The following is a 27,931-nucleotide window of genomic DNA, read 5'->3' as shown; positions in this document are numbered from 1 at the left end:
AATAAAGAAAGAAAGAAAGAAAGAGAGAGAGAGAGAGAGAGAGAGAGAGAAAGAAAGAAAGAAAGAAAGAAAGAAAGAAAGAAAGAAAGAAAGAAAGAAAGAAAGAAAGGAAAAAGCTTATATCTGGACACAGTGGTGCACACCTTTATTCCCAGGTTTTGCAGATCTCTGAGTTCAAGGGCGATCTACAGAGCAAGTTGCACAACAGCCAAGCTTAAGCAGTGAGGGAGTTGGAAAACAGAAGGCTGGTAAGATGTTATATGAGAGATCATGTTCTAACAACAGGAAGCAGATGATCTCAGGAGCTATGTCTATGTGACTCTGGGTTTAGAGTCAGAATAGAAGGGACTACTGGGACAACTGATGGTGGTTAGCTGGAGCTAAGAAATTACTTGTTTTTTTTTTTGTTTTTTTTTTTTTAAATTTTGAGAGAACAATTTGTTATAATGAACCAGAATACAAGATTCCACTGAAACTGAACAGCTGACAAAATATGATTGAACTTAAACCTTCAAGAGGGTCAAATAAAGCCAGTTAAGTGGATCAGACCAAGACTGCTTCTGGACAAACATGGGTAACTGCATTTCAGCATGAGCAGCACATGAGCACTTCCCAGCAAACAGTTTGTAACCAGTTTCCCATTGTCTCTTCTGCCGCTTGTGCTACACCAATGGCTGCTTCTTCTATGAGAGCCAAAAAGAGAGCTTAAAAATCTTTTCTTAGGATGGAAATCCCAATTGAGCTTGTCAGCTACCATCTATGTGGTTTCAATGCAGGCAACACCAACTTTGACCAAATCAAAGTTGCTACCATGGGTAACCCATCCTGTGGCCCAGTAGCAATACCAACATTTCCAATTTACTACATTCACTATCAATATAGCAAACACACCGTTAGCTCCAGCTATTAACAAGAAGCTTTTAAAGAAAGATATAGAACTCTATCCCAAAGACCACCCAATAGTGAAAACTCTGGCTCCTTCTGGGATCATAAAAATCAACAGAGGAAATATCTAAAAATGTCAAGAGTGTATGACAGGCAGAGGCTGGAAAATTGTTCTACTCACAAGGCCAACGCATTCCTGTTCAAACAGATGTCTGGGTGACTGGATAAACAACAAAACAAACTCAACCAAATTAAAGGAAAATAGGGTTTCATATAACACAGTATCAAAAAGTAGACGGAACAGACTAAATGCACCAACTGGTGGCAGGTAAGACCACAGCCTATTGTGACAGGTCCTTCCAGCATCTATCAGGTTTCTTCTCATGTTTTCTCAAGGTTGTTTTATAGATGTGGTGACTTTAACAAGAGTCTAACAGGTGGGCAGGCAGGCAGGCAGGTTTCAATCATTAGTTTCAGGATCTGTTTGTGCCATGTAGGCATCCAATTCGGCATCCAGGTGTCCTTTAGTTTTCGACATGTATGCATCCAATTGGTTGTCCAGCTGTTCAATTGAATCAATCAATTTCAATCAAGAAATTACTTGTAATTAAGAAGAGACCAGCATTACTGAGGTGAAATCTTCTGGGAAGTATTTGCTGAAAGCACAAAGAAGCTGTGTTCCAGTGATAGCCAAGATTGTACCTTGTGCTGCAGCTGTACTTTTTAATAGATAAGAGTTACCCAGGTGTTACTGGTTTGAAGGCATGAAGGGGTCATGAAGAGAAACTCGTACTTGTCACTGTGAGAGGCCATGGAAGGCCATTGGTGAGGATGCATCCTCAGTTTTAGTTGATGGCCTAGAAATTAAGGGGTCATGCAAAGGAGTTGTGGCTTGATACCATGAATAGAGCTATGAGAGGCTATTGGTGAAGCCTAGATGCAGTGGAAGATCCCAGCATACTCAAGAAGCCAGTATCATGGGATGATCTCCAAGATCAGCAGCAAAAGTGGAGTAGATGAACCTGAGTTTAGAGTGCTACAGAGGGCAGAGCTGAAGAAGTGATGCGAACCCTCTGGAAGAGCACAGATAATCATGTGTGGATCCCAGACATTAAAACAAGAAGCTATAATATTGAAGTTGCCTTGGAGATTCCCAAGAATTTTGAGATGCCAGAGCCAAAGAATATATCCTGAGGAATGCTACTAAAAGGGAATGGAACTAGCCCAGAAGAAAAAAATTTGTTGCCATCAACAAAGATGAAAAAATGAGTCGAAGATCTGAAATAAGCATTGACATGGTGATGCAGAGTTTGAAGCTTGCCCAGCTGGTTTCCTATCTTATTTTGGTCATTACAGTTAAGTGATTGGATAAATCTCAGAAGAAACTTTTAACTTAGGACTTTTAACATTGTTGATACTTATATAGACTATGGGGATTTTGAAAATTGGACTAAATGTAATTTTTAAGTTATTCTATGGCTAGATATGGCCTCCATAGACTTTTGTGTTTTAACAAGCCTATGTGGGCCAGGGAGTGAAATCTGATGGTTTGTGTATGTTTGGCTCAGGGAGTGGAACTGTTGGGAGGTGTGGACTTGTTGAAGTAGGTGTGGCCTTGTGGGTGTGGGCTTTAATACTGTTGTTCTAGCTGACTAGGAGTCAGTCTTCTGCTAGCAGCCTTCAGATGAAAATATACAACTCTCAGCTCCTCCTGCCTGCATGCTGTCACTTCCTCTCCTTGATAATAATGGACTGAACATCTGAACCTCTAAGCTAACACCAATTAATGTTGTCCTTACAAGCGTTGCCTTGATCATGGTGACTGATGACAGTGGTAAAACCCTAAGGACAATATGCTAAGTTCCTGTCTACAAGCAAAATATAGCATCAGAAATAGTGTCAGGGTTTGGTGCCTACCCATGTGATTGATCCCAAGTTGGGTAGGTCACAGGAGAGACTTTCCTTCAGTCTCTGATCTGCTTTTGTCCCTACATTCTGTTTTTAAGACATGAACAATTCTGGGTCAAAAAATTTGAGATAGGTGGTTGACCCCATCCCTTCACTGTGGGCCCGGTCTATCTACTGGAGGTGGACTCTTCAGGTTCTATCTCCCTATGGTTGGACATTTTGGCTAATGTCACTCAAATTGAGCCCTGGGAGAATCTCACCTCCAAGTTCTCTGGACTTTCTAGAGTTTCTTTCCAACTCCTAACCTTGGCAGCTACATATTCCCATTAATTCTCTTGGCTCTCTGGGCTTCTCTTCTGTCTATCCCCATATCTGATCCTGACTTCATTTTCTCCTTCCTTTCCTTTCCACCTAGATCCCTCCATTTCCCTGCCTTCTGTGATTATTTTGTTCCCCCTTCTAAGTGGGATTCAAGCATCCTCACTTGGACCTTCCATTTTTTAAAACTTCCTGTGGTCTCTTGTGGTGTATCATAGATATATTTTGTACATTTTGGCTAATATGTAATTATCTGTGAGTACATACCATGCATGGTCCTTTTGAGTCTTAGTTACCTTACTCAAAATGATATTTTCTAGTTCCATTCATTTGCCTGAACAATTGATAATGTCCTCATTCCATTCATTTGCCTGAAAAATTCATGTTGTCCTTGTTTTTAATGGATGAATAGTAATCCATTTTTTAAATGAACCATATTTTCTGTATCCATTCTTTGATTAAAAGACTTCTGTGTTGCTTTCAGTTTCTGACTATTATTAAAAAGGCTCAGTGAGACATGTATCTTTCTTTTATAGTTGAGCATCTTTTGGGTATATGCCAAGGATCAGTATAGGCAGGATTTCAGGTAGAACAATTTCCAAAATTTCTAAGAAAATGCCATATAGATTTCCATAGTGTTTGTGTGTTTGCAACCCCATCATCTATGAAGGAGAGTTTCTTTTTTTCCACATCCTTGCCCACCCAGCATGTGCTGCCACTTGAGTTCTTAGCCATTCTGATTTAAGCAGCTTCACAAAGGCAGCTGGAGCTGTGTGGCTTTGGTTAGAACAGGCCTTCTGGGAGGCTTCCTCTGGTTAGAAAAGGCCTCCTCTTTCCCTGGGTAGAGCAGGCTTCCTCTCTCTCTGGTTAGAACAGTTCTCCTGTGTGACAGTCAGAGCTGTGGGATTAGAGAGCAGGTTCACCATTCTGCCACAGGTACAGGTAAAGGTGCAGACTAGAAAGGCAATGGTGTTCAGGTAGACCCAAGCCTGCTGTGCTCAGTGGGGGTTCCACTTGTATTGAGTTCGGAGTCTTGCCTATGTTTGGGGCAGACATCCTGGGAGACAGGCAGCCTGAAGGGTTTGGGGGAAATGAATGCTGATAAGCCACATGTTCCAGTGAATGTCTTTTTGAGTTAGTTTTACTGCGTGTATAATATTGAGGAGATACCCTGTTAACGTTGACAGTTTCAGATATATCTTTAGGGTTGTCAGTTGTTTTCTTTATGAGCTTCATGAGCATATATCCAGGAAGGCTGTTTTACTTCAGAATGAACTGTTACACAACAGCCTGTCTTCTTTATGTGAGCATGTGTTTGTGATGTTTTAATATCCATTGAGATAATGACATTTTTGGAAGTTTGTTTTTATTATATGGTTGTAACAGTCCATTGTATGATTTACCATATTCTGGTTACCCATTTATCATCTGGAAGAATGCGTGGTTGTTTCCATCTTTTACAAGTTGTCCTTTAAAATAATACAAATAGTGCTGACAACAATTCCTTTAAATGACAATATGTAGTTATCTCAGACAAGATTTTGTGGTACAATTAATCCTAAGTATGGTAAATATCTTTATTTTTATTCACAATTTCTGACAATTCTAAGAGTTTTCTCTGAATTTGGACCATTCAATTTGAGAAAAAAAAATAATCACTTTTCTGAACACTATATACTGTCTCCATCCTATTGTTCTAGTAATTTATATTGCTGGCCTCATGTCTTATATATTTATATGTATTTATTTACTGTGTGTATATATTTATACATAGTCCACATATAAAAGTTAGAGGACATCTTGTCATATTTATTTTCTTTCTTTATATTATGTGGGGTCTAGTACTCAAACTAAGTTTTCCATTAGTACAGGTAGACATTATCACCCCTGAGAAATCATTTTTGACTCAAGTAGTTGAAGGTCTTTTAAACAGTCTATAACCTGCCTTTATTTCATTTTGTATAGATTTCATACTGCACTTCACATATGCTTCAAATCTCTAATATTTTAATTTTGTTATCCATCCAGCTTTTGTATCAAACATTTCAACCCCTCATTGTGATAATCACAATTTCTTTTACTATCTTAATCATCACCTAATAAGTCAGCAATGTAGCTGGAAACATTTAAGACTACTAAGTGCTCCTACATAAGGGTTAGATTTGGTAGCTAGCACTATCATGGCAGCTGACTGCTGCAACTTTATTTCAAAGATATCCAATGATTTCCTTTTGCATTGGAGGCCTCAGATACATACATATGGAGGCATAAATATTGTCCACATATATAGTAAATACAGGAAAACCACTCATGAACATATAATGAAAATAATTCTGTAAAATAGTCAGACTAGTTCTTGTTCTCTGAAGTGAGTAAATTCAATTGTCACAGAAGCTTAGTGACTTGAATTCAATGAATGAAGTCAAAGAAAGTTAGGCATTGTCTTCCTCCCATGTGCACACAGTGTGATAATAATAATAGTAATAATAATAATAACAACAACAACAACAAAGAAAATACTAAAGAAATATTATAGTTATGGCTGAAAATATGTTTAATACTTATGGATCAAAAATACATACATTTTAAAACTCAATGTTCTAATATTTATTTCTATTATCATATTATTTATGATATGTAAATCTGGTTTACATCCACTGAAAGTGATGAAATCTCATTCAGAGAGGACATTTGTAATATTTATGTAGCACTAATAAACAGTGAATGGTTTTGTCTGAAAGCTATTATCATTTTCTCTAAACACAGATACTGCAACCGAGATCTGTTGAATATTTGTTTTTTTGTCTTTTATCTAAGACTCATTCAATAAGGAAAAAAAATAATATCAAGATGGAAAAGTCAATCAATGGTTATTTTCAAGAGCCCAGCATAAAAGATTGCATGTAGATTCCACTAAAGACCTCCAGGAGGCAGCACAGAACATTTATCTTAAAATCAACTAAAACAAATCAGTAACCTTCCTCTACTTGAAGGATAAACAGGCTGAGAAAGAAATTAGGGAAATGACACCCTTAAAAACAGTCACTAATAATATAAAATACCTTGGAGTGAATCTAACCAAGCAAGTGAAAGATCTGCATGACAAGAACTTCAAGTCTCTGAAGAAAGAAATCAAAAAAGATCTAGAACATGAAAAGATCTCCCATGCTTATGACAGGATTAATATAGTAAAAATGGTGATCTTGCCAAGAGCAATCTATAGGTTCAATGCAATCTTCATCAAAACTCCAAATCAATTCTTCATAAAGAGAGAAAGAGCAATTTGAAAATTTATTTGAAATAACAAAAAACCTAGGTTAGGGAGAACTGTTCTCAACAATAAAAGAACTTCTTGGGGAACCACCAACCCTGACCTCAAGCTGTACTACAGACTAATAGTGATAAAAACTGCATGATATTGGTACAGAGACAGGCAGGAAGATCAATGGAATAGAATTGAAGACGTAGAAGTGAACAAATATACATACGATCACTTGATCTTTGACAAAGGAGCTAAAATCGTCCAGGGGAAAAAGAACAGCATTTTCAACAAATGGTGCTAGTTCAATTGGAAGTCAGCATTTAGAAGAATGGAAATCAATCCATTCTTATCTCCTTGTACAAAACTCAAGTCCAAGTGGATAAAGGACCTTCACATAAAACCAGATACACTGAAACTAACAGAAGAAAAGGTGGGGAAAAACTTCAAATACTTGGGCACAGGGGAAATTTCCTGAACAGAACTCCAATGGCTTATGTTCTACTATCAAGAATTGACAAACGGAACCTCATAAAATTGCAAAGCTTCCATAAGGCAAAGGACACTGTCAATAGCACAAACTGCAACCAACAGATTGGGGAAAAGTCTTTAACAATCCTACATCCAATAGAGGGCTAATATTCAATATATACAAAGAACTCAAGAATTTAGACTCCAGACAACTAAATAACCCTATTACAAAAGGGATGCAGAGGCTAAACAAAGAATTCTCAACTCAGGAACCTTAAATGGCTGAGAAGCGCCCAAAAAACTATTTAACATCCTTAGTCATCAGAGAAATGCTAATCAAAACAACCTTGAGATTTCACCTCACGCCAGTCAGAACGGCCAAGATCAAAAACTCAGGTGTTAGCAGATGCTGGTGAGGATGTGGAGAAAGAGGAACACTCCTCCGTTGTTGGTGGGATTGCAAGATGGTGCAAGCACTTTGGACATCAGTCTGGCAGTTCCTCAGAAAATTGGACATAGCACTACCTGAGGACCCAGCAACACCAATCCTGGGCATATACCCAGAAGATGCTTCAACATATTACAAGGTCATATGCTCCACTATGTTCATAGCAGCCTTATTTATAATAAGCAGAAGCCAGAAAGAACTCAGATGTCCTTCAACAGATTAATGGATATAGAAAATGTGGAACATTTACACAATGGAGTATTACTCAGCTATTAAAAATGAATTCATGAAATTCTTAGGCAAATGAATGGAACTAGAAAATATCATCCTGAGTGAGGTAACCTAATCACAAAAGAACACACATGGTATGTACTCACTGATAATTGGATATTAGCCCAAAAGCTCAAAATACCTGAGATACAACTCACAGATCACATGAAGTTCATGAAGAAGGAAGAACAAAGGGTGGGTGCTTCCGTCCTTCTTAGAATGAGTAACAAAATACTCATGGGAGCAAATATGGAGACAAAGTGTGGGACAGAAACTGAAGGAAGGCCTGACTTAAGACTGTTCCACCTGGCTATCCAGACCATGTTCAGTCACCAAAGGTAGATGCTGATGTGGATGCCAGGAAGTGCTTGCTGACAGGAACTTAATATCTGTCTCCTTAGAGGTCTGACAGAGCCTAACATATACAGAGATGGATGCTCACAGCTAACCATTCAACTGATCAAGGGGTTCCCAATGGTGGAGTTAGGGAGAAGAATGAAGAAGTTGAAAGAGTTTGAGGCCCCATGGTGAGAGCAACAATACCAACCAACAAGAGCTCCCAGGGTCTAAACCACCACCCTGGGAACACATAGGGAGGGACCCATGGCTCCAGCTGTATATGTAGGGGAGGATGGCCTTGTTTGGCATAGGTAAGAGAGGAGATCCTTGGTCCTATGAAGGCTGGATGCCCCAGTATGGGGGATTTCGAGGGTGGGGAGGTGTTAGTGGGTGGTTGTGTGGTGGCACATCCTCATAGAAGCAGGAGGAGGGAGTATGGGATGGGGGTCTCTGAATGTGGTGGAAATGGGGAAAGGGGTTAACATCTGAAATGTAAATAAAATATACAATTTTAAGAAACTCCTGAGACCTACAAAAATATAAGTTATGCTTAAAGTTCTTGGGAAATTGAGTAAGGATCTAGGAAACCTTCTGCATTACTGATGTGAGACATGCACTAGTAGCATTAGCTCTGTGACCTTTTCTGATGTGATTTACTATTCATGTGGAAAGTAAATTTTAATGACCATATGGTACTCCCTCAAAGTGCAGTGTTTCCAAGCAAAATGACACAGAATCCTGATGTTGTCCCACACCAACATCCAGTAAAAAAAATAGGTACTGAGAATTGGATCATGCACAGCTGACATTACCTCACACTCTTTTTATTCTCTCTCCCAGGTGCTGTGCTCCATCATAGCAGGGATGTTGCACTACCTGTACTTGGCTTCCTTTATGTGGATGTTTCTGGAAGGGCTACACCTTTTTCTTACTGTGAGCAATCTCAAAGTGGCCAACTACAGCCACTCAGGCAGATTCAAGAAGAGGTTCATGTATCCTGCAGGATATGGGCTTCCTGCTTTTATTGTTGCTATATCTGCAATAGCTGGCCACAAGAATTATGGAACATACAAACAGTAAGCATAGTGTATGTGTATGTGTGCAAGAAGAAAATGTATTAATGCAACTTCAGCATCATAATATTCATTGGAAAACTAAGTTTATAATTTTTGTATTGTTATGAATAACGAGAATATTGGTTCTTCATGTCTTCTTTTGTTGCTGGCGTTTGAGGGAATGTTTTTATAGCTGTAACATGTAAAGTTGCCCATTCATAGATGCCATTTGCATATATATATCAATAGACTGATGCTTTGTTTCTTTGAGACATGGTCTCATGTATCCCAGGTTGGAGTGGAACTCATTATGTAGTCAGTGGTGTCCTTGAGCTTCCTGTTGTTCTGGTTCCACCTCCTGGATGCTTTCAGCTACGCACTCAATTTGTGCAATAGTGAATGCAGAACCAAGTCTGTGTGTATCCAAGATGCATATTCTCAAAGCTTGTCCATGTACTTTGTCCCTTATTTCCTAATTCTTAAAACCATAATCTAACTGAAACATTCAGTAGGTCTGGTGTTTTATTGCCTTGAGAATTTTAGTAAAATAAGTTCCTTCACAGACATGCTTACAAATACATACATATATATATACATACATATATACTTACATACACACATACATACATACGTGTGTGTGTGTGTGTGTGTGTGTATTTTTCTTTGAAAAGAACTTCAGGAAGATCAGGAATAGTTAAAGCAATCCTACAGTCCCCCATTAAAATAAGATGAGTTGTGTTCTTTAGGAACCTCGATTAATAGGTAGAGATTATTTCTTTGAATGACAATAGCAATGAGGAGAAAAATACCAACTACCAAAGGCTTGTCTGTTGCTCATGTGGCTTTCTACTTGACTCTATGGAGATAGAGGTTGATAGATTGATAGACATACAGGGATAATTGTAATTCATGTATTTTTTAAAAGGTGATTGCTGAAAGGAAGCCAAGTAAAAGTACTCAAGGCTACATTATGAAGAGTTAACAATTTCTGTCTTTCTAAAAAATTTCCAAAGTTCTTCTCTCAGCAGTTAGTTGAATTGATTATCATGTTGATAGTGTTGAGTTACAAGCTTTGTTATGCCTGTGATAGAATGACATCCACATTAACAGTCTTGCACTCAGAGATATTCTTAGTGTACACTTTGAGTCTTACACTCATCCAGAATGATGGCAGAGCACAAGTAGAAAACAAAATTGGGAAAAAGGTAACTGTTTCAATAAAGGACCAAATATTATTTATCTTAGGTTTTCAGATCAAATAGTCTCTTTACCAAACACTCTAAATCATGCCCATGGTGATATCAGTCATTGATAATATGTAAAGTAAGGTGTTATAATAATTAATTAATTGCAGATCAGGATCTCTACCCCAACTTTATTTATTCAGTTCCCAGATAAATGAAACACAAATTTTATATTTAAAATAAGCATTTAATGCACTTGAGCTAGGCAGACATCTACCCTCTATACTATATGAGTCGACTTTCCTATCAATAGCCCTGAGGTATAAATTGGTATGCTTAATCTGAACTGCTCTTAACATAAATTTTCTGTCCTTCATGGCAAAGTTTTCATGATTCACCTGCCATATGGTGACTTCTCCACTCTCAATCTTCTATCCCCACTCGTGTTCCTCCTCAAACACTAAGCTCAGGAATCCCAAACTCTGCTTATAATTCTGCCCAGTTGTAGGCATCATTACTCACCAATCAGGGATAACTTGGGGAGGGGATTCAAGGTTACATAGCATGAGTTGGATCTACCTGCAGATTCTATATTCCCTGGGAGCAACCAGACCTTGGGGGCCAGTATTTATCCTCACAATACACAGAAAAAAAAAACTTCAACAGGAAGGAGTGCAACTGAGTCCCAGTAAAACTTAAATACAAAATGTAACTACTTGGCAATTTCATTTCTTGGTTGCAGTTTTCAATCCAATAAAACAACTTAAGTGGATTTTTCTTGTATCCTAAAATATTGTCTGTTGCACATTATAGTTTTCAGACTCATAGTGCTCTGCCCAGACCAAGTTATTAACATTTTGCTCCAAAAATTTACATGCATATCATCCTACTTAAACTATATCATCTATAGTTTATACATGAGAAAATTCACAAGTGATCAATAGAAGCTTAAAACAAATGGAGAAGTGTCCATGTTTACACAATCTTCCTAAGATTTACATTTTACAAAAAAAATGTTCTAAATCTTTGAAACATTCAAAACATCACAAAAAGTTAACTTGTGGAAATTATAGAAATTATCAAGTTTATTTGGAGAAATGACTGCTACTGAGTTTAAAGTGCCTCATTGCTTCACAAGTTATTTTACCTTTGCCAAGTTTGATCACCTCTTACTTCATACATAGGAAAGGTGATTCTCAGTTCTCCCAGCTTGTGACAGACAAGAAATTCTGAAATTCAGCCTGGAATTATTGTTTTCACACAGTGTTAGATCATATTCTATGGCCTGGTGTACAATTCTCTTTCTTCAATAGTGACAGAGACTAATAATTCCCATCTTCTGAACACAGCTGCTGGCTCAGCCTTCATAGAGGATTCATCTGGAGCTTCTTGGGGCCAGTGGCAGCCATTATCTTGGTAGGTAACTGTTACTTGTGAGTATGCCTACATTCAGCTGGCATAGAATAGAATGTACATTTCATCTGTAAATGTGAAACTGAAGTGAAAAAGTAGAGACAAATCTAAGTCTGAAAGCCTTTTGTTTCTGAGTATATTGTCATCATACATCTGCCCCTCATATGCTTATTAAAATAAGCTCTATTAGCTTGTTTTAAAATTTATTTTTGAGGAAAATGTCATTAACAGGCAGCCAGAAGGAAACTATATTTTGAATTGTATGGATCCAGCACATAGGAGAAATTAAGTACCACCTATGCACTGACGCACTACCTTCAACAAAGCCAAGCCTCTTCCAATAAGGCCACACCTCCTATGAGTGCCACTCGCTATGCCCAAGCATTCAAACACATGAGTCTATGAGGCCAAGACTATTCAAACCACCCTGCCATAAATCAATAATAGCCTTCCATTTTGAAAATGTTCTATTTTGAGTAAAAAATACTGAAAATTATCAAAAATGAGGACAGTTGTAGTTGTATTGTGGGTTGTACTCAATACTTCAGAGACTGTTCATAGAAACTATAGAAATTCTGAATTTTTGGCAAATTATCCTCAGATCCTGCACAAGTTGTAGAATATGAAGAAAGCTCCTGAAGTAATCTCCAATTCATTTTCTCATGCCATTTCCACAGATAAACTTGGTGTTCTACTTTCAAATTATATGGATTTTGAGAAGCAAACTTTCTTCTCTCAATAAAGAAGTTTCTACACTTCAAGACACAAAGTAAGAATGTAGTGGAATCAGCTGGTCTCATTGTAACATTTTTAGGGGAGAAACGCTTGTTGGAAAATATGATAATGAGCTTCACTGAAGTTCATAGATATAGCTCTTGATCAGCAGGATTAAAGCCCTACCTTCTGTACCCAGACAAACAGACAAATACATAAAATCATACAAAGGTACAAAACAAAATTCTCTATACTAACCCCCTGGGCATAACCAGAAACATGGAATAGGAGAAAGGAGAAAAGTCTACATTTCAGTTAAGCCAGTGCAGTCTTTTAATTATGTACTATGGATATTTTTCTTATTTAATTATTGGCATAATATTGTTTCTGTGAAACATATACAAAGAGCTTTGTCTTAATTTATTTTTCCTGTTGCTGTAAGAATATACACCGACAAATACATATTAATAAAGAAAGGGTCTTTTTTAATCTCACTGGTCTTGAACTTTGTATAGCACAAATTGAGGGATGGTCAAGGCAAGTGGAGATTGAAATATTTTGCTATATAGCATTCACAACTGTAAAGAAGATGGTGATGAATGCATGCATGTATACATATTCCTTTCTGCATTTTATGTAGTGTAGCATCTCAGCTCTGGGATATGATACTGTGACATTGGGCAGAACATCTCTCCTCAATTAATATAATCAAGACAGTCCTTCAAAGATATTTGCAGAGGTTAACCTTAATCTCAACATTCCCTCACAGATGTGCTCAGAAGCAGGGCATTTAAGTGATTCTAGGTTCTGCCAATCAGACATTGGATGCATCACTGCTCCATTCTTATTAACTTGGTATTCAACCTCTTCACTTTTATGCTTTTACATTCTACTTCTGGTCCTCACAGCCTCAGAACCATATCATAATGAGACATCTATGCAGTCCAAATCAAAATCCTGTAAAGACATTTATAGTTTCAACATAGTAAAGCCTCAAGTTTTAGGACATAGATACAGAATTTCTTAAGTATGTACTGTTATATTTTTTCTCTTGTTCTTCTTTTATACATTATATCCTGTCCACAGTATCCCTTCCTTCCACTCCTTCAAGTCCCTATCCACACCTCACTTCTCTCCCAGACCCACTTCTGTTTCCCTTAAATTGAAAATCTCCCAGGGAAAACCACCAAACATGGCTTGATATGCTACAATAATCTTGGCACAAAACCTCATATCAAGGCTAGAAAGGAAAACTCAATAGGAGCAAAAGGGTCTTAGGATCAGACAAAAGAGTCAGAGATACTTTCCATTTCCACTGTTGGTAGTCCAGCAAAACTACCAAGTTAATATAGCCAAAAAATATATTTGGAGAATCATACAGGCTATTTGTTTGTTGTTTCATTCTCTGTAAGCCCCTATGATCTCTGTTTCACTGATTTATTTGGCTGTATTTGCACTGTGTCCTCTACCTCTCTGCCTCTAATAGAACTTCTTCCACATCTTTGGTGAGGCTCTCCTGGCTCCACTTAGATTTTGGCTGTGAGTCTCTGCATCTACTTCCTTCCATTTCTGGATTATGCCCAACTGATGATGATTGGGCTAGACACTAATCTATGACAAAAGCAGATAATCATTAGGAACCATATTATTTACTCTTTTTGCCAGTCTTATTTGGTTCTATCCTGGATCTCTGAGCTGTCCTACCTATGCTCCTTGGCAAACCAGGAAGTATGCATTTTGTGCTGTAGGCCTCAGTTGGACCAATCATTAGTTGGCCACTGCCATAAGTTCTGCACCACCATTACTCCAGCGCATCTTGTATGTAAGACAGGTATATATTTAATAAGTAAAATATTTCTAAAAAATAATAACCTAACACATGAAAAATATATATTTTCCAATAATCTAAATTAACTTGCAGTGAAAGCCTAATAGACAGTAGTTAACTTTGTTGTCCTTATTTTCTTCCAGGATCATGACATTTAAAGCCATTGTTCAGTTATTCGTATTGGGATGTTCTTGGGGCATTGGCTTATTTATTTTCATTGAAGTTGGGAAGACAGTAAGATTGATCATTGCCTATCTGTTCACCATCATCAATGTCCTGCAGGGTGTTTTGATATTTATGGTACATTGTCTGCTTAATCGCCAGGTAAGACTGTCATATCTCACAAACCTAGCTCCAAAAGTGTCTAGGACAAGATAATCATATTCTTTATTCATGTTTTAACTTTGAAAGTTTGATTTATTTAAGATAGTTTTAAGTTTTGCCTAGATAAAGCATATAATGTGTTTCATATCTAATTAGCATCTCAGCATACATATTAGAGGCATGTTAAGATGAGCTGGATCATTCTCCATGAACAAAGGGTTTTTTATTACCAATTTTTAAATCGTAGTGGCATAAAAACATAAGATTTGATTTTATTCATGCTATATAATTGACATTTGATTGACTTAATATTTATGAAATGAAAAAGTATTCACTTGACAGTTATTTGCACTAGCATTTTGAACACAATGTGTGATATTGTCTGGTATCAAATCTGAAGGAGATTATATATAAATCACACCTTAAACCTTGACACTTACACATAGTAGTTATAGATATCATTTCTGCACACTTTTGATTAATTAAAAAAATGTTCATTGTCAAATTTGCGTTCGCCATGGAGGAGATCAATAATTTCCTATAGTGATATATATTTTAGAGAGGGACAAAATGATACTGAGTACAGTCTACCTCACTCTGAAATCTTCCATTCAGTGGTTTGTTTTGTGACTAAGAAGATTATGCATATTTTTCTGAGTCCACTTTATCCTCTGGAAATATTTCAGTATCTTACTTTGAAGAGCTGAGAATCTATAACAAAGTGCAATGAAACCCAGTAGCATACATTATTTTTTTTTAGTATTGTTGTATTTATAATTTGTTATCTATTTTCAACCACCTTTGGTGGCCTTTCTGTTTGTTTGTTTGCTTACTATTGAATGTAAAATATAACAACAGTTAAGGTGCTAACACAATGGATACATTATCATCACAATTCATTAATTTTGGTTCATTTATTTCTGGGAATATGAGTCTTGTGTAATATTTACATTTTAAAGTGTTCTTCTTTTCCTGCTTGGGAAGAGTTTGTTGGAAAAAGCCCCCTTCGGCCTACAACTGGTATCATAGGATTGCAGCCTTTTAACTTATTTTTCCCTCAATGGAATACATTCTTCTTGGTAAGGTTACTAATAAGTGACTCACTTTAATCTTAATGGGACTAGTATTCATGGTGATCTTTAACCTTTCTTAAGTAAATTATTTCAACTGAAATTAAAGGCAACGTGTGTGAATTTCTTAAATCATGTTGAGGAGTAAAAATTCAAAACTTATTTTTATTAATATATTTCCTCATATATTTTATCCCAAAAATATTTTCCCTCCCTCCTTTACTCCAGTCCCTTCCCCTACCTCTCCCCCTCCCCATCCTCTCCTTTTCCTTTTTCCTTCAGTAAATGGCAGGCCTCCAAGAGATATCAATCAAACATGGCATATCACATCGCAATAATACTAGGGACATCTCTACATATTAAGACTGAACTACTTAATACAGTAGGAGGACAAGAGTTCCAAAAACAGATAAAAAAAACAGAAACAGCCCCTGATCATCTGGAGTCCCATAAAAACCACAAGCTACAGAAGTGTCACGTATATGGAGAGGGTCTAGGTTTGAAAAAATGCAGGCTCCCTGTTTATTCTTTTAGTCTCATTTATCCCCTGTGAGTTCAGGATTGTTGATTCTTTGGGTTTTCTTGTGGTGTTACTTACCCTTCTGGTACCTACAATCTTTCCACTCATTCTTCCTCAGGATTCCCAGAGCTTAGTTGTGCATCTTTGCATCTATTTTCATCACTTGTTGGATGTAGACTTTCTAATCATAAGTATGTCAGACTCACATCTACAATTATAGCAGAATATTATTATAAATTATTTTGTTGACTTTCTATTTTGCCAATCATGTTTCCTTCTGGCCTACAGTTCTGTGTAGTACTGGCTCTGGATTCTGATACTCCAGGTAGTGTCAGGGTTGGGCTGACAATTGTGGCATAGCTTCAACCGGGACCAGTGATTGGTTAGCCAGTCCCAGAATGCATATAGGACAAATTATAAACAAATATTTTGTGGAGGGTTTGGGGTGTGTCTGTCCCAATCCTTTCATTGGAAGTCTTGGATGGTTGTAGGCTATTGGATCAGGATCTATGTCCTCTGTGACCAGAAGTCTTAGTCACAGTGATTCTACTAGTTATGTGAGAGTTTCCATTGCCCTAGGTTTTTACACTGCCTCCAAACTACCTATCCCCCTATTGCAAGTGTCATTCCAAGCACCCTTACCCTCCATCCTCACCACACATGAACCCTTCTCTTCATCTCTCCACCCACCCTGAGACCATCCACAATATCTGTTGTTTCCCCTTCCCAGAGAAATTCATGTATCTCCCCTAAACCTTCATTGTTATTTAGCCTTTCTTGGTCTGTGGAGTTTTGATTGGAGCAAGGTAATCCTTTACTATGCAGTTAATATCCACTAATAAGTTTTTTTTCTCATTCCATTTATTTTCTGGGAAATTGTATGGTGCCACTGTTATTTTCATTATTATTATTATTATTATTATTATTATTCTGATTATTTACATTCCAGTCATTGTCATCTTCAGTCCCCCCTCCCAAAGTTCTCATCTCGTTCCTCCTTCCCTTTGCCTCTGACAAGGTACTCCCTGATACCAGGCCTCCTCGTTCTCTGGTACTGCAAGGCTCTTGAGGATTAAGTTCATCTTCTCCCACTGAGGCCTGACCAGCCAGGCATCTGCTATATTTGTACCAGGGCCTTTGTACCATCCTATGTATGCTCCTGGTTTATGGGTCAGTCTCTGGGATTTTCCTGGGATGTGTGTTAGTTGAGACTGCTTGTCTTCCTATAGGATCTGTCTCCCCTTCAAATTCTTCAATCCTTCCCATAATTCATACTTAGAGGTCCCTGACTTTAGTCTAATGGTTGGGTGTAAGTGTCTGCTTCTGTCTCAGTCAACTGCTGGTAGGGCCTCTCAGAGGACAGCCATTACAGGTTTATATCAATAATCAAAACATAGCATAAGTAATTATGTTAGGCCTTGGTCCCCCCTCCCTCCATGAGATGGGTTCCAATTTGGGACAGTCACTGGGTAGCCTTTTATCCTCAGTCCCTTTTGCATTTATGTCCCTGCCGGTTTTTTTTAGATAGGAACAATACAGAGTCAGAAATATTGACTGTGGACTAATAACCCTGTCCTTCAGCTTGAGGTCATGTCTATCTACATGAGGTGGACTATACGAGTTCCCTCTTCCCAATGTTTGACATATTGGGTAAGGTCACCCCCATTGAGTCCTTAGAGTCCTTCACCTTCTGGGTCTCTGGTACATTCTAGAGGGTCCCCCCAACTCCCTCGCACAGAGGCTGCTTATTTCCAATCATCCTGTTGACCCTATAGGCTTCTCTCCTGTCACCAACCCACATACCTGATCCAGTTTCCATTTTCCCCTCCCCATCACCTCTCCCACCCAGTTCCCTCCACCCTTCTGCCTCCAATGATTATTTTATTTCCCCTTCTAAATGGGACTAAAGCATATTCACTTGGGCCCTTCTGCTTGTTACACGTTTTATGGTCTTTGGGTTGTATCCTAGGTATTTTGTACATTTTTGCTAGCATACACTTATCACTTAGACTATACCATGTATATCTTTTTGGGTCTGAGTTACATCACTCAGTATGATAATTTCTAGTTTTATTAATTTCCCTGCAAATTCATGATATCTTCATTTTTATATAGCTTAATATTATTCCATTATGTAAATGAACCACATATTCTGTATCCATTTTTTCAGTTGAGGGACATCTGAGTTGTTTCCAGTATCTGGGTTTTACACCTAAGGCTACAATGAACAGGGCAGAGCTCATGTACTTATAACATGTTGGAGCATCTTCTGGGTATATGCCCAGGAGTAGTATAACTGAGTCTTCAGGTATAGCTATGTCCAATTTTCTGAGGAACCACCAGACTGATTTCCAGAGTCGTTGCACCAGCTTGCAATCATACCAGCAATGAAGAAGTTTTCCTCTTTCTCCATATACTTGCCAGTATATGCTGTAACTTGGGTTTTCAATCTTAGCCATTCTGAAAGATGTAAGGTAGAATCACAAGGTCATTTTGATTAGCACTTCCTGATGCCTAGTAACTTTGAATATTTCTTAAGTGCTTCTTGACCATTTGATATTCTTTTGTGAATTCTCTATTTAGCCCTTCACCCAATTTATTTTTAAGTTGAATTTGGTTATTTGATTTTTGGAGGAAAATTTTTTCAGTTCTTTTTTTTATTTTGGATATTAGACCTCTATCTAATGTAGGGTTAGTGAAGATTATTTTCCAATCTGTAGGTTGCTAATTCATCTTATTGATGATGTCTTTTGTCTGACAGAAGATGATCAGTTTCATGATGTCCCATTTATCACTTGTTGATCCTATAGCCTGAGCCTTTGGTGTTCAGTTCAGAAAAATTCCCCCTGTATCAATGAGATCAAGGCTCTTTCTTACTTTCTCTATTATTAAGATCTAGTGTATCTGGTTTTATGTTGAAGTCCTTGATACATGTGTACATAAGCTTTGTGTAAGGTGATAAACATGAATCTATTTTAATTCTTCTACATAAAGATCACCAGTAAAAACAGCACCATTTATTAAAGAAGCTTTTCTTTAATCCACTGTATGATTTTGCCTTTTTTGTCAAAGATTAAGTGTCCAGATTTATTTCTGGGTCTTTGATTCTATTTCATTGACCAACCTGTCTGCCTATGTATCAATACTATAAAATTTTTATCACTATTGATTTGTAGTAAAGCTTGAGTTCAGGGATGGTGATTCTCCTGGAAGTTGTTTTCCCATTGAGAATTTTTTGGATACTGATTTTTTGTTGTTGTCGTTTTTCCATATGAAGTTGAGAATTGCTCTTTCTATGTCTGTGAATAATTATCTGTACATTGCTTTTGGTAAGATGACCATTTTTACTATGCAAATACTATCAATCAGTGAGCATGGGAGATCTTTCCATCTCCTGAGGTCTTCTTCCATATTTTTTTAACAAGGATTTGAATTTCTTATCATACAGATCATTGCTTGCTTTGTAATAGTAGCACAAAGATATATTATAATTGTGGCTATTATGAAGGGGATTGTAATTTCTTTCTCAGCCTGTTTGTCTTTTAAATCAAGGAAGGCTACTGAGTTATTTTATTTAGTTTTATATTCTGCCACCTTGCTGCAGTTGTTTATCTGCTGTAGGAGTTCTCTGGTGGAATATTGAGGATTGCTTATGTATACAATCATATCATCTGCAAAAGGTAATACTTTGACTTCTTATTTTCAAATTTTTATCACCTTAATCTTCTTTTGTTGTGTAATTGCTCTAGCTATAATTTCAATCACAATATTGTATAGATAGGGAAAAAGTTGGCGACCTTTTGTTTCCTGGGTTTTAGTGGGTTTGCTTCTAGTATCTCTCTATTTAATTTGATGTTGGCTGTTGTTTTGCTATAAATAGATTTAATTATGTTTAGGTATATGCCATGAATTGCTGGTATCTCCAAGACTTTTAACATGAACGGGTGCTGTATTTTGTCACAGGCATTTTCAGTATCTAATGAGATGACCACGTGTTTTTTTTTCTTGAATTTGTTTACATAGTGCATTATGTTGATGAATTTTCATATATTGAACTATCCCTGCATCACTAGAATGAAGCCTGCCTGATCATGGTGAATGATGGTTTTGATGTGTCCTTAGATCTGGTTTGTGTGAATTTTATTATGTATTTTTGTTTCATTATTCATAAGCGAAATTGGTCTGAAGTTCTCTTTCTTTGTTGAGTGTTGTTGAGGTATCAGAGTAACTATGGCTTCATGAAATGAATAAGGTAGTGTTTTTTCAGTTTCAGTTTAGTGGAATAGTATTAGTTCTTCTTTGAAGGTCTGGTAGAATTTTGCACTAAAACCATCTGGCCCTGGGTTTGGTTGGAAGGTTTTTGATGACTATTTTGATTTCCTTAGGGGTTATGGAACTGTTTACAAAGTTTTCCTAATTGTGAATTAACTTTGTTATGTAGTATCTGTCTAGAAAGTTATCCATTTCATCTAAACTTTCTGGTTTTGTAGAGTATAAGCTTTTGTAAAGTACATTTTAAAAACTGGATATTTTCTTTATTTCTATTTCAAATGTTATCCCCTTTCCCAGTTTCTTCCCACCCCCCAAAGCTGTATATCCTATATACTTTCCCCTGCTTCTATAAGGGTGTTCTCCTGTCTACCCACCCACTCCTTCCTCCCCACCATCATTCGTCCATTGTTGGTAGGATTGCAAGCTGATTCAGCCACTCTGGAAATCAGTCTCGTGGTACCTGAGAAAACTGGACACAGCATTACCTTGGGATCCAGCTATACCACTCCTGGAGATATACCCAGATGATGCTCCAACATATAACAAGGACATATGTCCCACTATGTTCATTGCAGCCTTATTTATAAAGGCCAGAAGCTGAAAAAAAAAACAGATGTTCTTCAACAGAGGAATGGATACAGAAAATATGATTTCCTCAGTTTATTTTGTTATGTGTCCTTTTTAATTTCTGATTTTGGTTATTTGGATACTGTCTCCATTCACTTTAGTTAATTAGGTTAAATGTTTAAATATCTTGTTAATTTTCTCAAAGAACCAGCTCTTGGTTTGTTGATTCTTTGTATCATTTTCTTTGTTTTTAACTGGTTGTTTTTAGCCCTGTGCTTGACTACTTCCTATCATTTTTTAAAAGATTTATTTATTTATTTATTTATTTATTTACTTACTTATTTTATGTATATGCATACACTGTCTCTGACTTCAGACACTCCAGAAGAGGAGATAAGATCCCATTTTAAATGGTTGTGAGCCAACATATGGTTGGGAAATGAACTCAGGACCTCTGAAAGGGCAGTCAGTGCTCTTAACCACTGAGCCATCTCTCCAGCCCCTACTTCCTACCATCTATTCCTTTTTTGTGTGTTTGGTGCTTTCTCTACTAGAGCTTTAATGTTTGTTGTTAAGTTACTTGCAAGGAAAGTCTCCAATTTTTTTTTAATTTTTATTAAATACTTTATTTATTTACAATACAGATGTCATCCCCTTTCCCCATTTCCCCTCCCTAGAACCCCCATCCTATAACCCCTCCTCCTTTATGCTTTTATACCATTTTAATTGCATGTGTGTATTAAGGTCAGTTCTAGGTTGAGGGTCTATCAATACAATAGATGAAAATAGTCAAAGAACAAGCAAGATAATAAGCACAAATAGTCAAAGAAAAAACAAGGCATTAATCCCAGTTACATGAACACTCCCATGATCACTGTTTCTAAGGGCTTAGTAGGTTGACCAAAGTGTTTGAGCCTACTTCCCTGTTATAGTTCAAGGTCATTTTCATGTCTGAAGCCTACTTCCTTGTTCTAGCTTAACATTGAGATTCCTGTCTGAAATTACTTCTTTGTTCTAGCCTAATATTTAGATTCCTGCCTGAAATTACTTCTTTGTTCCACCCTAAGATTTAGATTCCTACCTGAAATTACTTCTTTGTTCTAGCCTAATTTCAGATTCCTACCTGAAGCCTACTTCCTTATCCTTGGTCAATGTCATATTCCTGCCACACAGCCCATTTCCTGGTCGTTGGCCCATGTCTCTAATTTCTTTATGAAGGTACTATTGCTCTTAAGTTTCCCCCAACCTTATTTTTTTGTGTGTGTCCCATAAGTTTGGGTATGGTGTGTCTTCATTTTATCAAATTCTATAAAGTTTTTGATTTATTGCTCTATATCTTCCATGACTAAGTTATCATTGAGCAGAGAGTTGTGTAGTTTCCATGAGTATGTAGCCTTTCTGTTGTTTGTGTTGCCATTGAAGTCTAGTTTTCGTTCATAGTGATTTGACAGAATGCATGGGATTATTTCAGTCTTCTTGTATCTGTTGAGGCTTATTTTATGTCAAATTATATGCTCAGTTTGGAGAAGGTTCTATGAGGTGGTGAGACATGTTCTCTTATTTTGGGGGTGAAATATTCTGTAGGTATCTGTTAAATCCATTTTATCATAACTTCTGTTAGTTTCACTGTTTCTCTGTTGAGTTTCTGTTTAAATGATCTGTCCACTGGTGAGAGAGGGGTGTTGAAGTCTTCTACTATTACTGTGTGAGGTTTGATGTGTGTTTTGAGTATTAGTAAAGTTTCTTTTATGAAGTGGATGCCCTTGCATTTGGAGCATAGATGTTCCGAATTCAGACTTCTCTTGGTAGATTTATCCTCTAATGAATATCAAGTGTCCTTCCTCATTTAGTTTAACTTTTGGTTGAAAGCCTATTTTATTGGACATTATAATGGCAACTCCAGCTTTTTTTTTTTGGACCATTTTTTGGGAAAATGTTATCCAGCCTTCAACTTTATGTAGTGTTTGTCTTATGGGGGAGGGGGGTATTGATTTAATTGCAGCTGAAAGCTATTAAAGACAGATGATTGTTAGTTCCTGCTATGTTTTGTTTCTGGAGGTAATAGTATGTATGTTTGCCTTGCTCCACATCCTTGCCAGCATGAGCTGTCCCTTGTCATGTTGATCATAGCCATTCTGACAGTTATAAGGTGGAGTGTCAGAGTAATTTTAATTGCATATCTCTGTTACCTACTGTTGTTCTTCATGTGCTTCTTAGCCATTTTCAATTCCTCTGTTGAGAAAACTCTGTTTAGATCTATACACCTCTTTTGTTCTGGAATATTCAGTTTGTTGCTGTGTACTTACTTGAGTTCTTTATACAATTTTGATATCAGCCTTCTGTTGTATGTGTGGTTGGTTAGGATCCTTTCTCATTCTGTAGACTTTGTTTTTGTCTTACTGACTATCCTTTAACTTAAAAACACTTTTCATTAGGTAGCACTTATTAATTGTTAATCTTAATGCCTTCATAATTGGTGTTCTGTTCAGGAACCAAATTTCTCTTCAATTAGCTTCAGTGTATTTGGTTTTATGTTGAGAGCTTTCATCCACTTGGACTTGAGATTTGTGCAGGGTGACAGATTTGGATATATTTGCATTTTCAACATTCCAACATCAAGTTTGACCAGCACCAAATATTGAAGCTGCTTTCTTTGTTTCATTGTATTACTACTCTGTCTTTTGCAAAAACAAGATGACCGTAGGTGTGTGGATTTACTTTTGGGGATTTGATTTGATTATATTGAACAACTTTTCTGTTTTTATGCCATTACCATACAGCTTTAATTCTATGGCTTTTTATTAGAATTTGGTACCTCAGGATGTTCTTCTACTATAGAGGAGGGTTTTTTGTTTGTTTGTTTGTTCTGATTTGTTTTGGTTTGTTTTGGTTTGTTTTGGTTTTTGATTTTAAGTTCAGTATTGTTATTTCAAAGTCTGTACATAATTATGTTTAAATTTTGAGGGGAGACTGTATTGTTTTAGGTAAGGTGGCCATTTTTACTATGTTTATTCTACTTATCAATGAGCATGGGCAACCTGTCTATCTTCTGGTATCTTTTACAATTTCTTTTTTTAATGACTTTCAGTTTTTATCATATAGGTCTTTCCCTTCTTTAGTTTGAATTTTATCAATATATTTTATAATACAGCTATTGTGAATAGTGTTGTTTCTTTCATTACTTTTTCAGCCTATTTGTCCTTTGTATATAGGAAGCCTACTGAATTTGGGGTTTGTTTGTCCGTTTGTTTGCTTAATCTTGTATCCAGCCTCTTTGCTGAAGTTGTTTATCAACTGTAAGAATTCCCTGGTAAAATTGCTGGGGTCACTTACTATCACTTCACTTAAAAAAATAATACTTTGATTTCTTCCATTTCAAATTTCTTCCCCTTGATCTCCTTTAGTTGTTACTACTTCACCTAGAACTTCAAGCATTATAATACATACAAAGAGAGCAAGTAGACAGCCTTGTTTTGTTCCAGATTTTAGTGTAATTGCTTTGAGTTTCTTTCAAATTTTGATGTTGGTTAAAGACTTGTTGTAAATTGTTTTGTTATACTTAGATATGTCCTCTGTATCTGTTATTTTATTAAAACTCTTATGAAGGGGTTTTGGATTTTGCCAAAGGCTTTTGTAGCATCTAATGTAATGATCATGCAGTTTTTTTCTTTCAGTGAGTTTGTATGATGGATTAGATTGACAGATTTTCTTACACAGATTCAGACCTCCATCTCTGTGGTAAATCCAGCTTGCACATAGTAGCTGATCTTCTTGATGTGTCCTTGAGTTTTGTTTGCTAGTATTTCATTGAATAATTTTGCATTAATGTTTATGAGGGAAATTTGGCTGTAATTATCAATGAATGTTGATGTTTTTGTAATTTGTATATCAGAGAAAGTATGTCATCATAAAATAAAGTCAGCATTGTTTTATTTGTTTTTCTTTTGTGGAATAATTTTTAGAGTATTCCTTTTAGCTCTCCTTCAAATGTCTTATAGAATCATGTGATAAAGCCACATGACTCTGAGGTTTTTGTGAGACTTTCAATTACTGCTCCTATGTCTTTACAACTTATACATCTATCTAGATTATTTGATCTATATTTACCTTTGTTAAATGGTACCTACTGAGAAAATTGTCCATTTCAGTTTTCCAATCTTGTGAAGTACAGGTTCTTGAAGTATGACCTCATGATTCTTTGAATTTCTACATGTTTATCGTAATATTCCATTTTCATTTTTTAATTTTGTTAGTATGATAATTTTCCCTATCTTTTAGCTAGCCTGGTGAATGATTTGTTTGTCTTGGTGATTTTCTCAAAGAACTAACTCTTGCTTTCCTCAATCCTTTGTATTGTTTTCCTTGTTTTTATTTTATTGACTTCATCCCTCAGTTTACTTATTTCTTGGTATCTGCTACACATGGTTGTGATTGTTTTTTGTGTTTTTTGTTTGTTTGTTTGTTTGTTTTGTGTTTAAAACTTTATTTTGTGATGTTAATTTGCTAATACAAGATCTTTCCATTTTTGTGTATGCATAGTGTTGTGAACTTTTCTCTTAGCTTTGCTTTCATTGTTTCCTGTAAATTTTAGTGTGTTCTCACTCTTTTCCTTTGAATTCTAGAATGTCTTTAATTTATTTATTTCTCTTTAACATAGTGGTCACTTAGTAGAGAGTTGTTCAGTTTTCATGAATTTGTAGACTTTTTATTGTTTCACTATTCTATATTGTACACTTTTATAAGATACAGAGTGCTATTTCACTTTTTTTTATCTGTTTATAGTTTATTTGTGAATGAGTATATGATTCACTTTGGGGAAAGTTCTTGTAGGTTTTGAGAAAAAAATATTTGTGTTTGTTTGAATGAAATTTCTCTATATTTCTTTTTTAAATGGTTTTTTTTTTTGCTTTAATCCTTTTTTAGAGTCTGGACTTCATTCTACTCCCAGTCTGCCCCATGACTGTCCTTATGCCATATGCCCTTCCAATGTCCTCACCTACCCCACTCCAATCCTAACAGGCTTCCTCACTCCCTAGGGCCTCAAGTTTCTTGAAGGTTAGCTGCATCTTCTCTCTTCTCTCACTGAGGCCAGATCAGGAAGTCCTCTGCTGCATATGTGTTGAGGACTTCATATCAGCTGGTATATTCTCCCTGGTTTGTGACTCAGTGTCTGAAAAATCTCAGGGGTCCAGGTTAGTTGAGAGTGTTGTTCTTCCATGGGGCTTTTCTCCTCCCCAGCTTCTTCCAACTTTTTGCTAGTCCAACCACAGTGTAACCAGGTTCCATCAATTGGTTGAGTGATAGCACCTGCATCTGACTCTTTCGGTTGCTTGTTGGGCATCTCAGAAGGCAGCCATGCTAGGGTCTTGATTCAAGCACGCTGCAGCATCAGTAACAGTGTCAGGGTTCCAGGCTTGAAACACAATTTGGTTTTGTCACTGGACCTCCTTTGTCTCATGCTCTTCTCCATTTTTGTTCCAACAGTTCCTGCAAACAAGAACAATTCTGGGTCAGAGCTTTTGGCTGTGGGATGGCAACCCCATCCCTCCATTTGATGTCCTGTTCCTCCACTAGAGATGGACTCAACAAGTTCTCCCTCCCCACTGCAAAGAACTTAATCCAATGTCCCTCCCTTTGAATCCTGAGACTCACCTACCAGGTGTCTGGAACATTCCGGAGGTTTTCTCACCTCCTGCCTCCCAAGGTTGTTTGTTTCCATTCTTTCAGCTAGTCCTCAGGGCTTTAGTTTTATGCCCCCAATACTTGATCATGTTCCCCCTTTCCCCTCTCTGTCCCCTCTCCCACCAAGGTCCTTCCCTCCCTGTGCCCCCTGTGACTGCTTTCTTCCCCCTCCCATGTAGGATTGAGGCATCATCACTTGGGTCCTTTGGCTTGTTATCCTTTTGAGTCCTGTGGGTTGTATCCTGGGTATTCTGTAATTTTTTGGATAATTTCCACTTGCATGTCCTTTTGGGTCTGAGTTACCTCAATCAGGATGATATTTTCTAGTTACATTCATTTGCCTGCAAAATTCTTATTCTTAATACCTGAGTAGTATTCCGTTGTGTAAATGAATCACATTTTGTGTATGAATTCTTCCATTTTGGGACATCTAAGTTGTTTCCAGCTTCTGGCTATCACAAATAAGGCTACTATGAACATAGTGGAACATATGCCCCTTTGGCATGGTAAGGCATCTTTTGGGTACATGCCTAAAAGTTGTATAGCTAGGTCTTCAGGTAGATCTATTTCCAATTTTCTGAGGAATCACCAGATTGATTTCCAGAGTGGTTGTACCAGTTTGCAATCCCACCAGCCTGGAAACAAAGAGGAGTGTTCCTCTTTCTCCACATCCTCTTTAGCACATACTGTCATCTGAGTTTTTGATCTTAGCCATGTATATTTCTGTTAGTTTCATTTGCTTACAAATATCTTGTTGACTACTTTATTTGTCGATTAAATTTTTGTTTGGTTGAATAGTCCATTGGTGAAAAGGAGTATAAAAGTCTACTAATATTATTGTATGTATTTTGATATGTGCTTTAAGCTTTAGTGATATTTCTTTTAAAATGTGAGTGCCCTTTTATTTGGAGCATACATGTTCAGAATTGAGACATCATCATCTTGATGGATTTTTTCCTTCAATGTGAATGTTATTCGTTATCTCTCTTGATTAATATTGATTGTAATTCTATTTTGTTAAATATCAAAATGCTTATAACAGCGTACTTCTTGGGTCCATTCGATTAGACAATATTTTTTCAACCCTTTCCTTTTCAGTAATGTCAATCTTTGTTGCTGAGTTGATTTTTTTTCAGTGTAGCAGAAGGGTAGATCCTATTTTTATATCTACTGTTAGACTGCTTATTTTTATTAAGGAATTGAATCCATGGATATTGATAGCTATCAAAGACCAATGATTGTTAATTTCTTTTATTTTGGTGGTGGTAGTAGTGTGTGTGTGTGTGTGTGTGTGTGTGTTTCTTTTATTTTTGCTTATGTGACATTACTAATTGTCTGTGTTTTCATTCGTATAGTTAAATTCCTAGTATTGGAGTTTTCTTTTTGTTTCTTCTATAAGATTGG

General features: G+C 36.8%; 1 protein-coding gene across 1 annotated transcript in view; it reads left to right on the top strand.

Moving 5' to 3' along the window:
* Nucleotides 1-27,931, top strand: part of Adgre3 (adhesion G protein-coupled receptor E3) — a 115,373-nt gene that overhangs the window by 72,005 nt on the left and 15,437 nt on the right. Inside the window, exons 12-15 of the mRNA XM_028766601.1 lie at nt 8,739-8,974; nt 11,487-11,553; nt 12,228-12,319; nt 14,236-14,416. Coding sequence (XP_028622434.1) covers nt 8,739-8,974; nt 11,487-11,553; nt 12,228-12,319; nt 14,236-14,416 — 576 coding nt within the window. The remainder of the gene's footprint in view (nt 1-8,738; nt 8,975-11,486; nt 11,554-12,227; nt 12,320-14,235; nt 14,417-27,931) is intronic.

Source organism: Grammomys surdaster, unplaced genomic scaffold (assembly GCF_004785775.1).
Source record: "Grammomys surdaster isolate TR1022 unplaced genomic scaffold, NIH_TR_1.0 169, whole genome shotgun sequence".
In the NCBI taxonomy this organism is placed as follows: Eukaryota; Metazoa; Chordata; class Mammalia; order Rodentia; family Muridae; genus Grammomys; species Grammomys surdaster.
Note: the sequence above shows the minus strand (reverse complement) of the source record. Positions and strands in the feature narration are given on the sequence as shown.